Source organism: Pan paniscus, chromosome 16 (assembly GCF_029289425.2).
Source record: "Pan paniscus chromosome 16, NHGRI_mPanPan1-v2.0_pri, whole genome shotgun sequence".
In the NCBI taxonomy this organism is placed as follows: Eukaryota; Metazoa; Chordata; class Mammalia; order Primates; family Hominidae; genus Pan; species Pan paniscus.
This window is the reverse complement of record NC_073265.2, coordinates 39,437,300-39,453,293: the sequence shown is the minus strand read 5'-3', so window position 1 is coordinate 39,453,293 and position 15,994 is coordinate 39,437,300. Positions and strand designations below refer to the sequence as shown.

Sequence of the window (15,994 nt, the reverse complement as noted above, 5' to 3'; positions counted from 1 at the left end):
ATCAGTCCTAGGAACTTTCTAGAGGAGTCCTTAAGAGTTTTCAAGGTAAATGATCATATCGTCAGCAAGCAGTGACAGTTTGACTTCCTCTTTACTGATTTGGATGCCCTATATTTCTTTCTCTTGTCTGATTGGTCTGGCTAGGACTTCCAGTACTATGTTAAAGAGGAGTGGTGAGAGTGGGCATCCTTGTCTTGTTCCAGTTCTCAGGGGGAATGCTTTCAACTTTTCCCCATTCAGTATTATGTTGGCAGTGGGTTTATTATAGGTGGGTTTTATTACTTTAAGGTATGTCCCTTGTATGCCGATTTTGCTGAGAGTTTTAATCATAAAGAGATGCTGGATTTTGTTGAATGCTTTTTCTGCACCTATTGAGATTATCATGTGATTTTTTACATTTTGTTTATGTGTTGTATCACATTTATTGACTTGCATATGTGAAACCATCCCTGCATCCCTGGCATGAAACCCACTTGATCATGGTGGATTATCTTTTTGATATGTTGTTGGATTTGGCTAGCTAGTATTTTGTTAAGGATTTTAGCATCTGTGTTCATGAAGGATATTGGTCTGCAGTTTTCTTTTTTGGTTATGTCCTTTCTGGTTTTGGTATTAGGGTGATTCTGGCTCTATGGAATGAATTAGGGAGGGTTCCTTCTTTCTCTATCTTGTGGAATAGTGTCAAAAGAATTGGTACCAATTCTTCTTTGAACATCTGGTAGAATACTGCTGTGAATCCATCTGGTCCTGGACTTTTTTTTGTCGGTAATTTTTAAATTACCATTTCAATCTTGCTGCTTGTTACTGGTCTGTTCCAGGGTATCTAATTCTGATTTAATCTGATTTAAGCCAGGAGGGTTGTATTTTTTCCAGGAATGTATCCAGCTCTTCTAGGTTTTCTAGTTTATGTGCATAAGGGTGTTCATAGTAGCCTTGAATGATCTTTTGTATTTCAGTGGTGTTAGTTGTAATATCTCCTGTTTTGTTTCTTAGTGAGGTTATTTGGATTTTTTCTCTTCTTTTCTTGGTTAATCTTACTAATGGTCTATCAATTTTATCTTTTCAAAGAACCAGCTTTTTGTTTCATTTATCTTTTTTTTTTTTGTTTGTTTGTTTCAATTTCATTTAGTTCTGCTCTGATCTTGGTTATTTCCCTTCTTCTGCTGGGTTTGGGTTTGGTTTGTTCTTGTTTCTCTAGTTTCTTGAGGTGTGACCTTAGATTGTCTGTTTGTGTTCTTTCAGTGTTTTTGTTATAGGCATTTAGGGCTATGAAGATTCCTCTTAGCACCGCCTTTGTTGTATCCCAGAGGTTTTGATGGGTTGTGTCATTATTGTCGTTCAGTTTGAAGAATTTTTTCATTTCTGTCTTGATTTTGTTTTTGACCCAATGCTCATTCAGGAGCAGGTTATTTAATTTCCCTGTATTTACATGGTTTTGAAGGTTCCTTTGGAGTTAATTTCCAGTTTTATTCCACTGTGGTCTGAGACAGTGCTGGATATAACTTCAATTTTCTTAAATTTATTGAAGTTCATTTTATGGGCTACCATGTGGTCTATCTTGGTGAAAGTTAGAAAGTTATGCGCTGTTGAATAGAATGTGTATTCTGCTGCTGTTGGATGAAATGTTCTGTATATATCTGTTAAGTCCATTTGTTCCAAAGTATAGTTTAAATCCATTGTTTCTTTGTTGACTTTCTGTCTTGATGACCTGTCTAGTGCTGTCAGTGGAGTATTGAAGTCTCCCACTGTTATTGTGTTGCTGTCTATCTTATTTCTTAGGTCTAGTAGCAATTGCTTTATAAACTTGGGAGCTCCAGTGTTAGGTGCATATATATTTAGGATTGTGATATTTTCCTGCTGGACAAGGCCTTTTACAATTCTACACTGTTCTGTTTGTCTCTTTTAACCACTGTTGCTTTAAAGTTTGTTTTGTCTGATATAGGAATAGCTACCTCTGCTCACTTTTCATGTCCTTTCACATGAAATGCCTTTTTCTACCTGTTTACTTTAAGTTTATGTGATGAGTCCTTATGTGCTAGGTGAGTCTCCTGAAGGCAGCAGTTGGTTGGTGAGTTCTTATCCATTCTGCAGTTCTGTATCTTTTAAGTGGAGCATTTAGGCCATTTACATTCAATGTTAGTATTGAAATGTGAGGTACTGTTGCTTTCATCATGCTCTTTGTTGCCTGTGAACTTTTGTTTTTTTGTTATTTGCTTTTTTACTTGTATTCTTGTTTTATAGGTCTTGTGTGATTTATACTGTAAAGAGGTTGTGTTATGATGTGTTTGCAGGATTTGTTTCAAGATTTAGAGCTTCTTTTAGCAGGTCTTGTAGTGGTAACGTGGTAATGGCGAATTCTCTCAGCATTTGTTTGTCTGAAAACAACTGTATCTTTTCTTCATATATGATGCTTAGTTTTGCTGGATACAAAATTCTTGGCTTACACTTGTTTTGTTTGAGGTGGTTGAAGATAGGGCCCCAATCCCTTCTAGCTTGTAGGGTTTCTGCTGAGAAATCTGTTAATCTAATAGGTTTTCCTTTGTAGGTTACCAGGTGTTTCTGTCTCACAGCTCTTAAGATTCTTTCCTTGGTCTTAACTTTGGATAACCTGATGACAATGTGCCTAGGCAAAGATCTTTATGTGATGAATTTCCCAGGTGTTCTTTGTGCTTCATGTATTTGCATGTCTAGGTCTAGCAAGGCTTGGAAGTTTTCCTCAATTATTCACCCAAATATGTTTTTCAAGTGTTTAGAATTGTCTTCTTCCTCAGGAACATCAAGTATTCTTAGGTTTGGTCTTTTAATCCTAGACTTCTTGGAGGCTTTGTTCATATTTCCTTATTATTTTTTCTTTGTCTTTATTTATTGGGTTAATTCAAAGACCTTGACTTTGAGCTCTGAATTTCTTTCTTCTACTTGTTCTTTCTGCAGCTTCCTCTACCTTTGTATTTTGCTCGGTTTGGCTCTCTAACTTCCAGGTAAAGTCGGGAAGTTCTACAAACAGACCTTCAGCTTCTCCAGTATGTGTTCAGGAGATGAGGGTCTCCCTTTCCCACTTCTGCAGTTGGGGCGATCACAGTATTTGGGGTGTCTCCCGGGTCCTCTAGGAGCAGTCCACTTCTTTCAGAGGGTCTGTGGGCCCTCTTGGGGTTGCTGGTTAGTTCTTGCAGTCAAGCTGGAGCTAAAATTCACAATGTGAGCCTCTCATGCTGCTCTGTCTGGAGCCACAATCTAGTCCTGCCTCCCGCTCGCCATGATCCCGTCCTCCGTATTTTACTTCTTACACAGATTTTCAAATAACTCCCCTGTTTTAAGTCTGACACTTCATCCCACCTTCAGCTGTATTCAAAGCCTGCAATTTCTCAGCCTTCAGGAAGGCAACTGGCTTCCTTCCTGTTGGGACTTGCCTTTTAAGTTTCACCCTTCTCAGCCTACTATGTCAGTCACTGTTATCTTTTAGCTTCCTATACTATGTAGTTCATGGTTGCAATGTCTCTTAGTTTCTGAGATGATGGTGCTTGTGTGTGTTTTTCTCATCGCCTTGTTTTGGGGTGACTTCCAAGAGGTGAAAGGGAAGAAGGTCTTTATCACCTTAGAAAAACTCCAGAGTCCCTGTTCTTAATAATTAATATGTTACACTTCTGCCTGGACAAGGCTCCACCTGTTTGCTTTACAGAAGAGGCCCTTCATCCTTCTGTGTATTCTCACATCGTAGCCAAAAGGACTGTCTAAAAATGCCATCTCCCACATTGCTCTTCCATGTAAGGCCCTTTAGTCATGGCTTGTCATGTTCACATTTGAGTCTCAGCAGAGTAAAGCCCTTGCCACCTGACTCAGCCCCTCAGCTTCACCTCCTGCCAGACTGCTTGCAGTTCCCAGTGTGCTGGGTCCTTCATCTCACTGCTCACGTGATTTTCCTGCTAGCCAGAAGCCCTTCTTTTCTTGCCTGGCTGCAGAACTTCTCCGTACTCGTCAAAGCCCACCTTCCCTGGCGAACCTTCCTGATTCTGCTCCCCTTCCCTCTTTCTTTTGGCCTCCCTCTGTCTTGGGCCCCAGTCATATTGGCCATTCTCCACTCTGTGCTGCAACAGATCCATCCATTCTCTTTTTTGAACAGAATGAAGCTGATGCAGAGACAGAAATTTTAGGCTAGAAGGGACCACAGAGGTTATCTAATTCTGGGGGGACGCAGTCAACACTAGAGGTAAGTTGAATCTATTCAGCTTTTTCAGGGTTCTGGCCAATATTATTTCTCCTTCCAAATATCATGGTTCTATGTGTGGCCCCTGGAACTCTTTTTTGGTTCCCTTTCTGTCTTCCTCCTCCCACACTCCAGCAGGTGTCATAAAGCCTCATTGAGACCCCTGTACTGGAGCCTTGTCCAGTACAGACTGTAGCTTCAGTCTGTAACTGGAGGAAAGAAACACTGAGCTTTAGCAATATCATGCTCCAATAAATAACTTTCCCTAGATGACATTGTTTTTAGGCAACTACAAAAACCGAATGGGAGCTGACAACCATACACTGCAAGAAATGAATCAGAATGGCCTTTCATTACAAACAGTCGCTTTGAAAGCAAAGGCCCAAATACAATGCGGGAAGATGGCAAAATAGAAAATATTCATTATAATATTTTAAAAATCACTTAAGTCAGTAGCTTTGCTATCCCATCCCCTACTCAACCTCAGATGAGAGTGATTAACTAAGTAGAATGTTTTCCCTTATTTCTTCCTTTGTGTAAGTGGGCAGAATTTTCATTGATTCATTCAACAAATATGTATGGGGTACTTATTATGAGCTACACACTGTTAGGCATGGAAAGTGATAATGATAATAATGGCAACATGTGTTGAGAATTTACTAAGTTCCAGCTACTATGTGGTTTACATATATCATCTCAGGTTGTCTTCATAGACCCCATGTGAGGTAGGTACTATTATCTCCTTGTTGGCTGATGGGAAGCTGAGATTTAGAGAGGTTAACTATCCTGCTCCAATGCCAGAGTCAGAATGCAGGCCGACTAACTCCAGAGTACTTGCTCTCAGCACTACTTTAAGTACCTGGGGCCAAATCTGAACCACTGACCCGAGCATGGCTGGAAGCATTCTCCATAGCCCCCTGCTCTACTAGAGAAGCTACTGAATATGGTTAAGAAGAGGGCAGAGAAGCACAGTGGCTTCTACCTCCCAACACTGGCCCCAGATTCTCCTGATGAGCTGGGCCATGTATGTCTGTGGATGGGTGTTACTTGGTTTAGCTGTTCTGCTAAGGCAGAGGTTGCCTCTCTGGCATCCAGTGCTTGGGGGTCGCTGGTGGGGTTAGTCCCTCCAGCAACAGCGTATTCTAGGCAGCTCTAAGGGTGAAGAAGTTCCTGATTACATTGATCCAGGCCCTTCCCCCATTCATTCTAGTTTTTATCCAATTCTTTTTTTTTTTTTTTGCAAAGTCTTTTTGATATAATCTTTCCCTACATCCCACACAATCTGTACTTTCTACTTCCTATGATGACCTATGATTAAATTAAAAAAAATTTGCATAGATCTCCTGCTTGTCTAATGACATATGATTGTTTTCTTTCTTTCTTTCCTTTTTTTTTTTTTTTGAGACAGGGTCTTGTTCTGTCGCCCAGGCTTGAGTGCAGTGGTGCAATCTTGGCTCACAGCAACATCTGCCTCCTGCTTTCAAGCGACTCTCCTGCTTCAGCCTCCTGAGTAGTTGGGATTACAGGCATGTGCCAACAAGCCCCGCTAATTTTTGTATTTTTAGTAGAGACTGGGTTTCTCCATGTTGGCCAGGCTGGTCTTGAACTCCTGACCTTGAATGATCTGCCTGCCTCTACCTCCCAAAGTGTTGGGATTAGAGGCATGAGCCACCGTGCCTGGACTGATGACCTATAATTTTAAAAAATCTTTAACTGAAGGTTTTTTTTTGAGATAACTTTGATCTTTTATTATACTTTTTATAAATAGTTTCCAAACAGAACTCAGGGGTGGGGAAGCACTGGCAAATAGGAAGTCCAGGGGTCATTCAAGATTATGCATTAAATCATAGTATATTTTGAAGTTGTAAAACCCCAGTGAAATTGTCTTTGTTTTCCAGTATTTGAGACAACAGTAAGAGAAAAACTGGGAGAGTGCATGCATGTGTGTATGTGTGCATGTGTATATGTGGATATGTGTGGGCCTGAAGACAGCTACACACAAACATTTATTTTCATCCAGTCCAAAGGAAGCTCCCATTAGGACATACAGAAACAACACACACTCCCCAGGAGATTTTCTAACTGACAAAGGGGTGCCTTTAAGGTAGAGAAGAAAAGCCCAGCAGAAGGGCCCCATATGGATTTCTGGATTTTAATAGAGAGACATGCTATCTTGGGGGCCACGTGGAATATTAATGTGAAAAAAATTCAATAATGACATGAACAGAACTGCTGTGGAAAATACCTTAACCCAACTCACTGCTAATGATGATCCTCGAGAATCTATTGAATATGCCAAAAAATCAGAATAATATGTGCTAAGCCCAAACATTTTGGGGAAACATTTTAGCTCCCTCAACTCAACTACACATTTTTCAGGGGCAAGGATTTAGAGGTTCAGTCCACAAAATCTGTTGATGCCTATGATGTGTCATTTACAGATCTTGGTGCCGTAGATCTGGTAGTGGACAGAGCCCTTGCTCATATGCGGCTTTCATTTAATTGGGGCGAGGGGGGGCAGACAATAATCACATAAACCTTTACTATGTCAGGAGTGACAGGTGCCATGAAATGCAGTGACAAGCTGGACAGTGAGGGGCAGATGATATGTTTGATTATTAGCAGAACAGGGCTGTCTTCTAATGAGGCAACATCTGGGCAGAGACTGAGTAAAGTGAGGTGAGAGAGACCTGGGGGAAGAGCATCTGACACTTCTTTCTGCGTCACACGGCAGCTGGTATGTTAGGTGAGTACAACAGGTGCTTATCAATAGCAATTTATCAACTTAGTGATCCTTTGAGTTTAAACTGACTGAATAAAGGAACTAGAATCTGGTGAAAGGGATTAGAATCTGGTGAGTTTACTGCATTGTCTAGTACAGTGGTTCTCAACTAGGGTAGCATTTGCCTGCCAAGGGACATTTGGCAGTTTCTGGAGACATTTTGATGATCATGACCTGGGGAGGTGGGGAGGTTACTACCGGCATCTCGTGGGCAAAGTCCAAAGGGTGCTAAACACTCTACAATGCACAGAATAAGTCCGCACGGCAAAGAATTAAAAGCCCAAAATGTCAGCAGTGCCACCATTGATAAATCCTATCTGATACCAGATCTCTGATGAGAGTTGAGGGACTGGGCAGGAGGAGCTCTTGAGAACAACCCCATCGAGAGCTGAACATCTGCAAACAGGGCAGATCCAAGGCCATTGGAGATGCCCTGGGGCATCTGTTCCCAGCTTGGTGACAGACTTGGCTGGCTGGTTTCAAAGTCACACAGAGATTTATTTATTAAACAGCATTAAGTAAAAGTTTCCTGTATGCCTTCGGTATAACAGAAAACAAGGAGACAAGATGTGGTTCCAGCCATCAAAGATATTACAGCCAAGGAAGGATGGGAGACATGAACACAAACTCCTGCAACATGACAAGGGCCACAGAGGGTAGAAATAAAATGACGTAGGGGAGAAGAGTAATGACTTTTGTTGGAGTGACCCAAATAGGTTTAATGTATGAGGTATCATTTGAACTGGGCTTTGACAATGGCTTTTAGTAAGCAGAGGGGGAAATGCAGGATATGCTAGGTGGGGAGTAAGATGTGAAAACAAGTAAAAAGGCAGGAAATAATCATCATCATAATAATAATATTAACTCCCACCTACTAAGTCCCCTCTATATGGTAGGTATAGTGCCAAGTACTTTATCATGATAATTGTATCCTAAACTCAAAACTGATATATGCAAATCAGTTGAAGCCTAGCACAACCCAAAGTGACTTGAATTTCCATCTTACCCATTTCAAAATGATAGTAAAACGGGGGGAGTGCTACCTGTGGTGAGTTGCATAAATACCGAAGCAGTTCACCGATATACTGAATGACAGTGACGTTGTATTTTCTGCAGTCATCCCAAAACTGGCTGGCTGAAAATTTAGTCCGCAAGGCAAGAGTAGCACCTACAGAGAAAGCACAGAAAGTGTCAAGAAAGAAATGGTGGAAAAAATTCTCCCAGTTATGTTTAATTTGTCAACTTTGAAAGGTAGAAATTTAAAAATAAATTATATTTGCAAACAAGTATTGAGTACCTTATATTCAAATGCAAAAAATTAGTAAGACATGGTTTTGTTCGATAGGGGCTTCCAATCTATGGAGGAGAAGACTCATACAAAGGTCATTTTAATAAAAGTTAGCTTGCAGTAAGAGATTCAAATGAGGTCCTAAGAGGGAGGGAGGGGAGAGGGAAAGAGATTTCATGCAATATATATATATATATTATATTATATATATACTAAATATATGTATAAATAGAGTGAGACTCTGTCTCAAGTATATATATATACACACATACATATATATACACACACATACATATATTATATATATATACACACACACATACGTATATATGTATTTTATATATATATATTTGAGACAGAGTCTTGCTCTATTTTTTTTTTCTTTTTTTGAGACAGAGTCTTGCTCTGTCACCCAGGCTGGAGTGCAGTGGTGCCATCTCGACTCACTGCAACACCCGCCCCCCAGGTTCAAGTGATTCTCCTGCCTCAGCCTCCTGAGTAGCTGGGATTACAGGCACGTGCCACCACACCTGGCAAATTTTTTGTATTTTTAGTAGAGAAGGGGTTTCACTGTGTTAGCCAGGATGGTCTCAATCTCCTGACCTCGTGATCTGTCCCCCTCGGCCTCCCAAAGTGCTGAGATTACAGGCGTGAGCCACCGTACCTGGCCCGGGTCTCACTCTATTGCCCAGGCTGGAGTGCAGTGGTGAAATCTTGGCTCACTGCAACCTCTGCCTTGTGGGTTCTCGTGCCTCAGCCTCTAAGTAGCTGGGATTACAGGTGGACACCATCATGCCTGGCTAATTTTTGTATTTTTTAAGAAGGGATGGGGTTTTGCCACGTTGACCAGGCTGGTCTCAAACTCCTGACCTCAAGTGATTCGCCCACCTCAACCTCCCAAAGTGCTGGGATTACAGGCATAAGCCACTGTGCCTGGCCCATTCATGCAATATTTTAAATAACTTTGTGCATAAAACAAAGTTTGTGTTAAGTACTTATGTGTAGTATTTTCCACTTGTGGTGTCCTGGTGCTTAAAAAGTTACAGATTTTGGAGCATTTTGGATTTCAAATTTTTGGATTGTGTGTGTGTGTGTGTGTGTGTGTGTGTGTGTGTGTTTGAGCTGCTATAACAAAATAGTACAGATGGGTGGCTTAAACAACATTTATCTCTTGCAGTTCTGGAGGCTGGGAAGTCCCGATCAAGGTGTCTGGTGTCTGGTGAGGGCATTTTTCCTGGTTTGGGGATGGTCATCATCTCCCTGTGTCCTTACATGGAACAGAACAGAGTCAGGAAAGAAGCTGGCTGTCTCCTGTTCTGATAAGGGCACTACCTTTCATGAAGGCACTACTCTCATGACCCAATTACTTCCCAAAGGCCCTACCTGCTAATACCATCATATTGGGGGTTAGGATTTCAACATATATATTTTTGGGGGACACAAATATCCATCCATAACATGCATGCATATACACACACGCATATATGTGTGTGTATATACATATGTGTATATATTTTTATATATACATATATGATTATTTAAAATGAAATGCCACATGAGAGAAAAAGTTGTTTATTTAGCTCAGTCAGAAAGTTACATATAGCTTCCTGGAAGAGTTGGCTATTGAACTTTGCGGTAATGTATACAAGTGACATGAATCCTCCTGGAAGGAGAGAGGATGGCAACTCCAATTTGAATAGTAAAGTCTGAGAAGGAAACAGAAGAGATGACAAGCCAAGCCAAGCCAAGTATTCTGATGGAGTTGCCATCTTCTCTCCTTCTAGTAGAGCTGAAAAGCTGTGGAAATGGGAGATTACAGAAGAGTGCACACAACTGCAGAAGTTTAAAGCTGATGGAGATTAACATGCAAGTTTCTAAAGATGGAAATGACATGACATAGAATCTAAGACTCAAGTGTCATAACCTAAATTTTTTTTTTTTACAGTCAAGGTCTCACTCTGTCACCCAGGCTGGAGTGCAGTGGTGCAATCACAGCTCACTGCAATCTTGAACTCTTGGACTCAAGCAATTCTTCTACTTCAGCCTCCTGGGTAGCTGGGACTACAGACTTGAGCCACCATGCCTGGCTATGTGTGTGTATATATATATATATATATATATATATATATATATATATATATATATATAATTTTTTTTTTTTTTTTAGAGATGAGGTTTGCTATGTTGCCCAGGCTGGTCTTGAACTCCTGGCCTCAAGCAGTCCTCCTGCCTTGGCCTCCCAAAGTGCTGGGAATACAGGTGTGAGCCATTGCACTCAGCCCTAAAATATTTTAAAGGAGTTTGTCTCTTGATATACTGAACAATTATAGCATTACATTATTAGATAGGCAGGCATGAAAAACAGATTATTTTAGATGCTTGCTTGTAATATGTGATTCAAATTGCCTTATTGTTAATGCAAAATTGAAAACTGTTCCTAGCAGACAGCAATGTAGCCAAATTTTGTATTACTGTTCCTTGTGAGAAAATGTAAATGTGCACTCGCCTCCAACATTTTGTAGAAAAAGCTTACCAGCCACAATACATCCATGAATGCCAATCAGTAGTGCAGCACTGTGGTAAAAGGGCAGAGTGATATAGATGACATCATCTGCCTTCAATCCGCTTACAAAAGTGAGGCCAGTTCCATACCATATGCGCTGATGAGTGATCATGGCTGCTTTTGGAAGACCTTTGTAAATATACAAGAGAAGGCATGAGTTAACCAAGATTGGGCATTTACAGTGTAGGAGAGAGATCTGGCTTAGGAAGATTCATCATCCTGTATTTTGAGAATTGCACTGGGAAGGGCCATGACCAGTTAGTCCAGGAGTTGACAAATGTTTTCTATAAAGGACCAGAGAGTAAATGTTTTGGGCTTTGTGGGTCATACAATCTCTGCTGCAACAACTGAACTCTGCTATTGTAGTCAAAAGCAGCCATACACATACATAAATGGAGTGTGGCTGTGTTCCAATAAAACTTTATTTACAAAAACAGGTGGGAGGCTGTATTTGGCCCACAAGCCATAGATTGCTAACTCCTGAGTTAGATGGTTATGACAGTAGCAATCTGAAGAGAAACAGAAACAGAGGAATGACTGTCCATTGAATTTCTGCTCTGTGGCTACCACTTTGCAAGACATTTTAAAAATCCATAACAAGTTTATGTATGACATAAACAGAATTATATTCTCCAATCCACAGATGTGAAGGCTGAGAGTCAGAGAGATTTCTTACGTACTATTTTATACAAACAAAGCAAATATGAACATTTGCTTATATGTTCTTGCTTTTTCCATTAAAAAATATGCACACTTGGCCAGGTGCGGTGGCTCACGCCTGTAATCCTAGCACTTTGGGAGGCTGAGGTGGGCGGATCACAAGGTCAGGAGATCAAGACCATCCTGGCTAACATGGTGAAACCCCGTCTCTACTAAAAATACAAAAAATTAGCCGGGCATGGTGGTGGGTGCCTGTAGTCCTAGCTACTCAGGAGGCTGAGGTAGGAGAATGGCATGAACCTGGGAGGCAAAGGTTGCAGTGAGCCGAGATAGGGCCACTGCACTCCAGCCTGGGTGACAGAGCAAGACTCCATCTCAAAAAAAAAGAAATATGCACACTCTTTTGCATGTTTTTTGTCTCTGCTGCTTAACAATGTTTATTGGAGATTTGTTCATGTTTGTACATAGAGATTTCCCTTATTTATTCATTTATTTATTCTCTTTCTCAGCTCCTTCAAGTCCTTTTATAAGTGTATTATAATTTATTTATACTATTTGCTGTTATAAATGATGCTGCAGTGAAGAAGCTCGTCCACATGGCAATTCACACTATGAATGACACCATATCTTTTGGATAAATTCACTGAAGTGAGATTGTTGTGTCAAAAGATAAAAGTTGGCCAGTCCTGTAATCCCAGCACTTTGGGAGGCTGAGGCAGGAGGATCGCTTGAGTTCAGGAGTTCAGCACCAGTCTGGGCAACACAGTGAGACCCCTCCTCTACAAAAAGTAAAACAAATTAGCTGGGTGTGGTGGTATGCACCTGTAGTCCTAGCTACTTGGGTGGGAGGATCGCCTGAACCCAGGAGGTTGAGGCTACACTGAGCCCTGATCCTGCCACTGTACTCCAGCCTGGGCAACAGAATGAGTTTCTGCCTCAAAAAAAGAGTCTTTGTAATTTTGATAGATAACTTCCACATTGCCAGTTATAAGGGCTGTCCCCATTCATTCTCCTATCAGCAATACATGAGTGTGCCTGTTTCCTCCTAGCCTTGTCAATGTGTGCTCTTAAATGTTGGGGCCTTTGCCAGTCTGAAAGGTGAAAAACCGTATCTCAGTGTAGTTTTAGTACATTAGACTAAATGTGCTTGCACTTTCTTAACCATAATTTATGTACGTTTTTTGTAAGATTTTCTTCTGTAAGTGTATGCTTATATTGTTTCCCATGGAAGAACAGTTCAATTGGGGAGGGCATGAAGTCACTGGGAAGGGGACTAAGAGTTTAAGATCTGAGTGGGTAAGCAGACTTCGTGAAGAGGAAGACAGATCTCTGTTGACTCAGATTCTTCAATACTTGGTGGTACCTTCACCAGATAGTGCCCAAATAGCAGCAACTTGTTACAAGGCACACAAATATGGCTAGCAACCTACCATTATTGTAAACACAATTCAAAATTCATTTTCTTTGACAATGGGCCAGTTTTTTGTTTTGTTTTATGTATTATTATTATTATTATTATTATTATTATTTTTGAGATAGGCTTTTGCTCTGTTGCCAGGCTGGAGTGTAGTGGTGTTCAAGGCTCACCACAGCCTCCGGTCAAGTGATCCTCCTGTCTCAGCCCCCCAGGTATCTGGGACCACAGGTGTGCACCACCATGCCTGGCTGTTTATTTATATTTTTTGTAGAGACAAGGTCTTGCTTTATTGCCCAGACTGATGTTGAACTCTTGGCTTCAAGTGAGCCTCCCATCTTGGCCCCAAAGTGTTGAGATTATAGATATGAGCCATCATGCCTGGCCTCTGAATTTTTTTAAAAGAAATGCTCATCTTTGTTGCCTTGAAGTACTTTCAGAACTTTCCTAAATTAAGATTTTGTATTAATGAATAAATGAGAATATCTGGTAACTATTATATAATTTTGTGCTAATGACTTCCTTTGAGGAGCAGGAACATTTATTCTCCAACTGTTTAAACAAATTCTTTTAATTAATATTTACAAGAGTAACTTAGCACTATTTTTTTTCTACAGACAGTGCCTTGCTCTGTCACCCAGCATGGGGTGTAGTGGCACGTCACTGTAGCCTCAGACTCCTGGGCTCAAGTGATCCTCCCACCTCAGTCTCCCAAGTAGCTAGGACTACAAGTTGTACCACTATGCCAGCTAATTTTTTAATGTTTTTGTAAAGATGTGGTCTCGCTATGTTGCCCAGCCTGGTCTCAAACTCCTGGGCTCAAGTGATCCTCCTGCCTTGGCCTCCCAAAGTTCTGAGATTGTAGATGTGAGCCACTGTGCTTGGCCTAGCAAATATTTGATTCAGAGAAAATGAAAAAAGTAAAATAAACACCCTTCTAATTGTCTTCCAATTAAATATAAATTCTGACTTATGAGATTAAATCAGAGGATGCTCATTCTCTTTTTTCTCCCTAAAAGGGGTTTTCTTTTTTTTTCTTTCTTTTTTTTTTTTTTTAAGACAGAGTCTCGCTCTGTCGCCCAGGCTGGAGCGCAGTGGCGCAATCTCGGCTCACTGCAAGCTCCGCCTCCCTGGTTCATGCATGCCATTCTCCTGCCTCAGCCTCCTGAGTAGCTGGGACTACAGGTGCCCGCTACCACACCTGGCTAATTTTTTGTACTTTTAGTAGAGATGGGGTTTCACCATGTTAGCCAGCATGGTCTTGATCTCCTGACCTCGTGATCTGCCTGCCTCGGCCTCCCAATAAAAGGGGTTTTCTATTTGACTGTGAAAACATGCACTGTAACAAAGTTATAAACATTTACAATTTAATTTTACCATTCTATTAAGAAATGATGATAAAAGTCCCATATGTTAAGGGAGTGTCTGCATGCAGCAGAAGCAATTGGTTAATTGTGCCATCTCACCTTTCTGTTGGCCTGGCAATAAAAATAAAAAAAAAAGATAGACATTATGTTTTGGGCACCAGCTTTAATATGTCATTCCTGGCTTCCTCTCATTTACTTAAATACTTAGCAAAAGTGACTGTATGAAGTGAAGTCAACAATCAGGTTAAACTCAGGTCCAGGAACTGTGAGCTCAGATGGGTGCTGAGGGCCTGTCCAGGTGAAGGAGACAGTTCCTGTCAGCTGCAGCTGAGATAAAAGGCTCAAGGAAATTTTATCCTGGTCTATTGATTATTTAACAAGGAGAAGACCTGTATTACCTGCTTAAATTAAATTAAAATTTTAATCAACAGAGGTAAAAGACTCATAGATTCAATTTTCCAATATTAATAATAATAATCGGCATGCTGGGGCTGGCTTCCTGTCCTTCTTTTAAATATATCCCTCAGGCTTCATATTATTACATTTTGGTCTTCCTGGCCTGTAGTAGGCAGACACTAAATATCTATCACACGAATAAACAAGAAGGTACTGGGGTAGAGCTGTCAATTGTGTGAGCTGTGGAATCAGCCTGCAAGGTGAATCCTGACAGTTCTAATGCTTACCTTGGGAAGTTCTTAACCTCTCTAAGCATCATTTTCTGAATCTCTAAAATGGAAGTAAAAAGAGTACCGATGTCAAGAGTGGGGGCAGAATCTTATCAACAAATGTTGTAAAGCTCCTTGAAGAATGCCTAGTACACATGCTACCCTTAATATTGCTTCTTCCATACAGCAGTGTTCCCATAACATTGTTAATTGGCAGTGTTTCTTCTTAGTGGCTCATAATGGTGCAGCTTATAGTTGAAGGCATCCTAGATTTGATGAAATACAGTATTTTAGGTCTTATGCTACAGCCACCCCACATCCACAGCACCAAACAGCTCCAAATCAGTGTTGCATGGGAAGATAATGGTTAAAACATTTATATAAATAGAACCCCCTCATTGTTCACTGGTCTTCTCCTGTGTTCCATTTATAATCAATTATACAGTCTATATGGACTCTGGATGTAATATAATCAAAATACAACAAGCATGAAAAAAAATTCCAACTACCCATTCAGTGCCAAATCTCATTCATCATCATAACTACTTCTGTAGTTCTTGGTTAACCTCTTTATCTGTTCTATACCAACTGGGGGAAAATATGCATAGCTTGGAGAAACCCAAATGGGATCACATGCTATGAAATAAGATCAGTTCCCACAGGCAAATAACTAAATCTCCTGAAGTATTAGTTACCCAATACGTTTTGCCAAAGAAAGAGATTTGAAAACCTGTGTCAACATTTAACTCCTTCAGATTAATTTTTTTGGAGAATCCCCCCTTTATTTTTACCTGTGGTTCCAGAAGTATAAATGTATAAGGCAGGAGTGGAAAAAGTGACTTCAGACCTCCATGACTCTGGGATAGGTTCAGTTGATACTTCATCCACTTTGTCCAGGAAAGAGTCAATCCCATCTGTGTTAGAAGTTCTGCTCACATAATAGATGGACACATCATCTTTTTTAAGGCTTGGCAGTATCTCTTCGACAGCTGCTTGTAGTTCTTAATTTAATAAGAAAAAAATCAAAACAAACTAAATCAGTCTATTAAAGTTC

At 40.5% G+C, this 15,994-nt stretch overlaps 1 protein-coding gene across 2 annotated transcripts in view; it reads right to left on the bottom strand.

The window, feature by feature from the left end:
• The window catches only part of SLC27A2 (solute carrier family 27 member 2), a 52,212-nt gene that overhangs the window by 21,245 nt on the left and 14,973 nt on the right, over nucleotides 1–15,994 (bottom strand). The window contains exons 2-4 of one of the 2 annotated variants that reach the window (XM_003831503.5): nucleotides 15,732–15,941; nucleotides 10,805–10,963; nucleotides 8,027–8,151 (exon numbers count right to left, since the gene is read on the bottom strand). In XM_003831503.5, the coding sequence (XP_003831551.1) occupies nucleotides 8,027–8,151; nucleotides 10,805–10,963; nucleotides 15,732–15,941 (494 nt within the window). The remainder of the gene's footprint in view (nucleotides 1–8,026; nucleotides 8,152–10,804; nucleotides 10,964–15,731; nucleotides 15,942–15,994) is intronic. The other variant, XM_003831504.5, reaches the window with a different exon arrangement.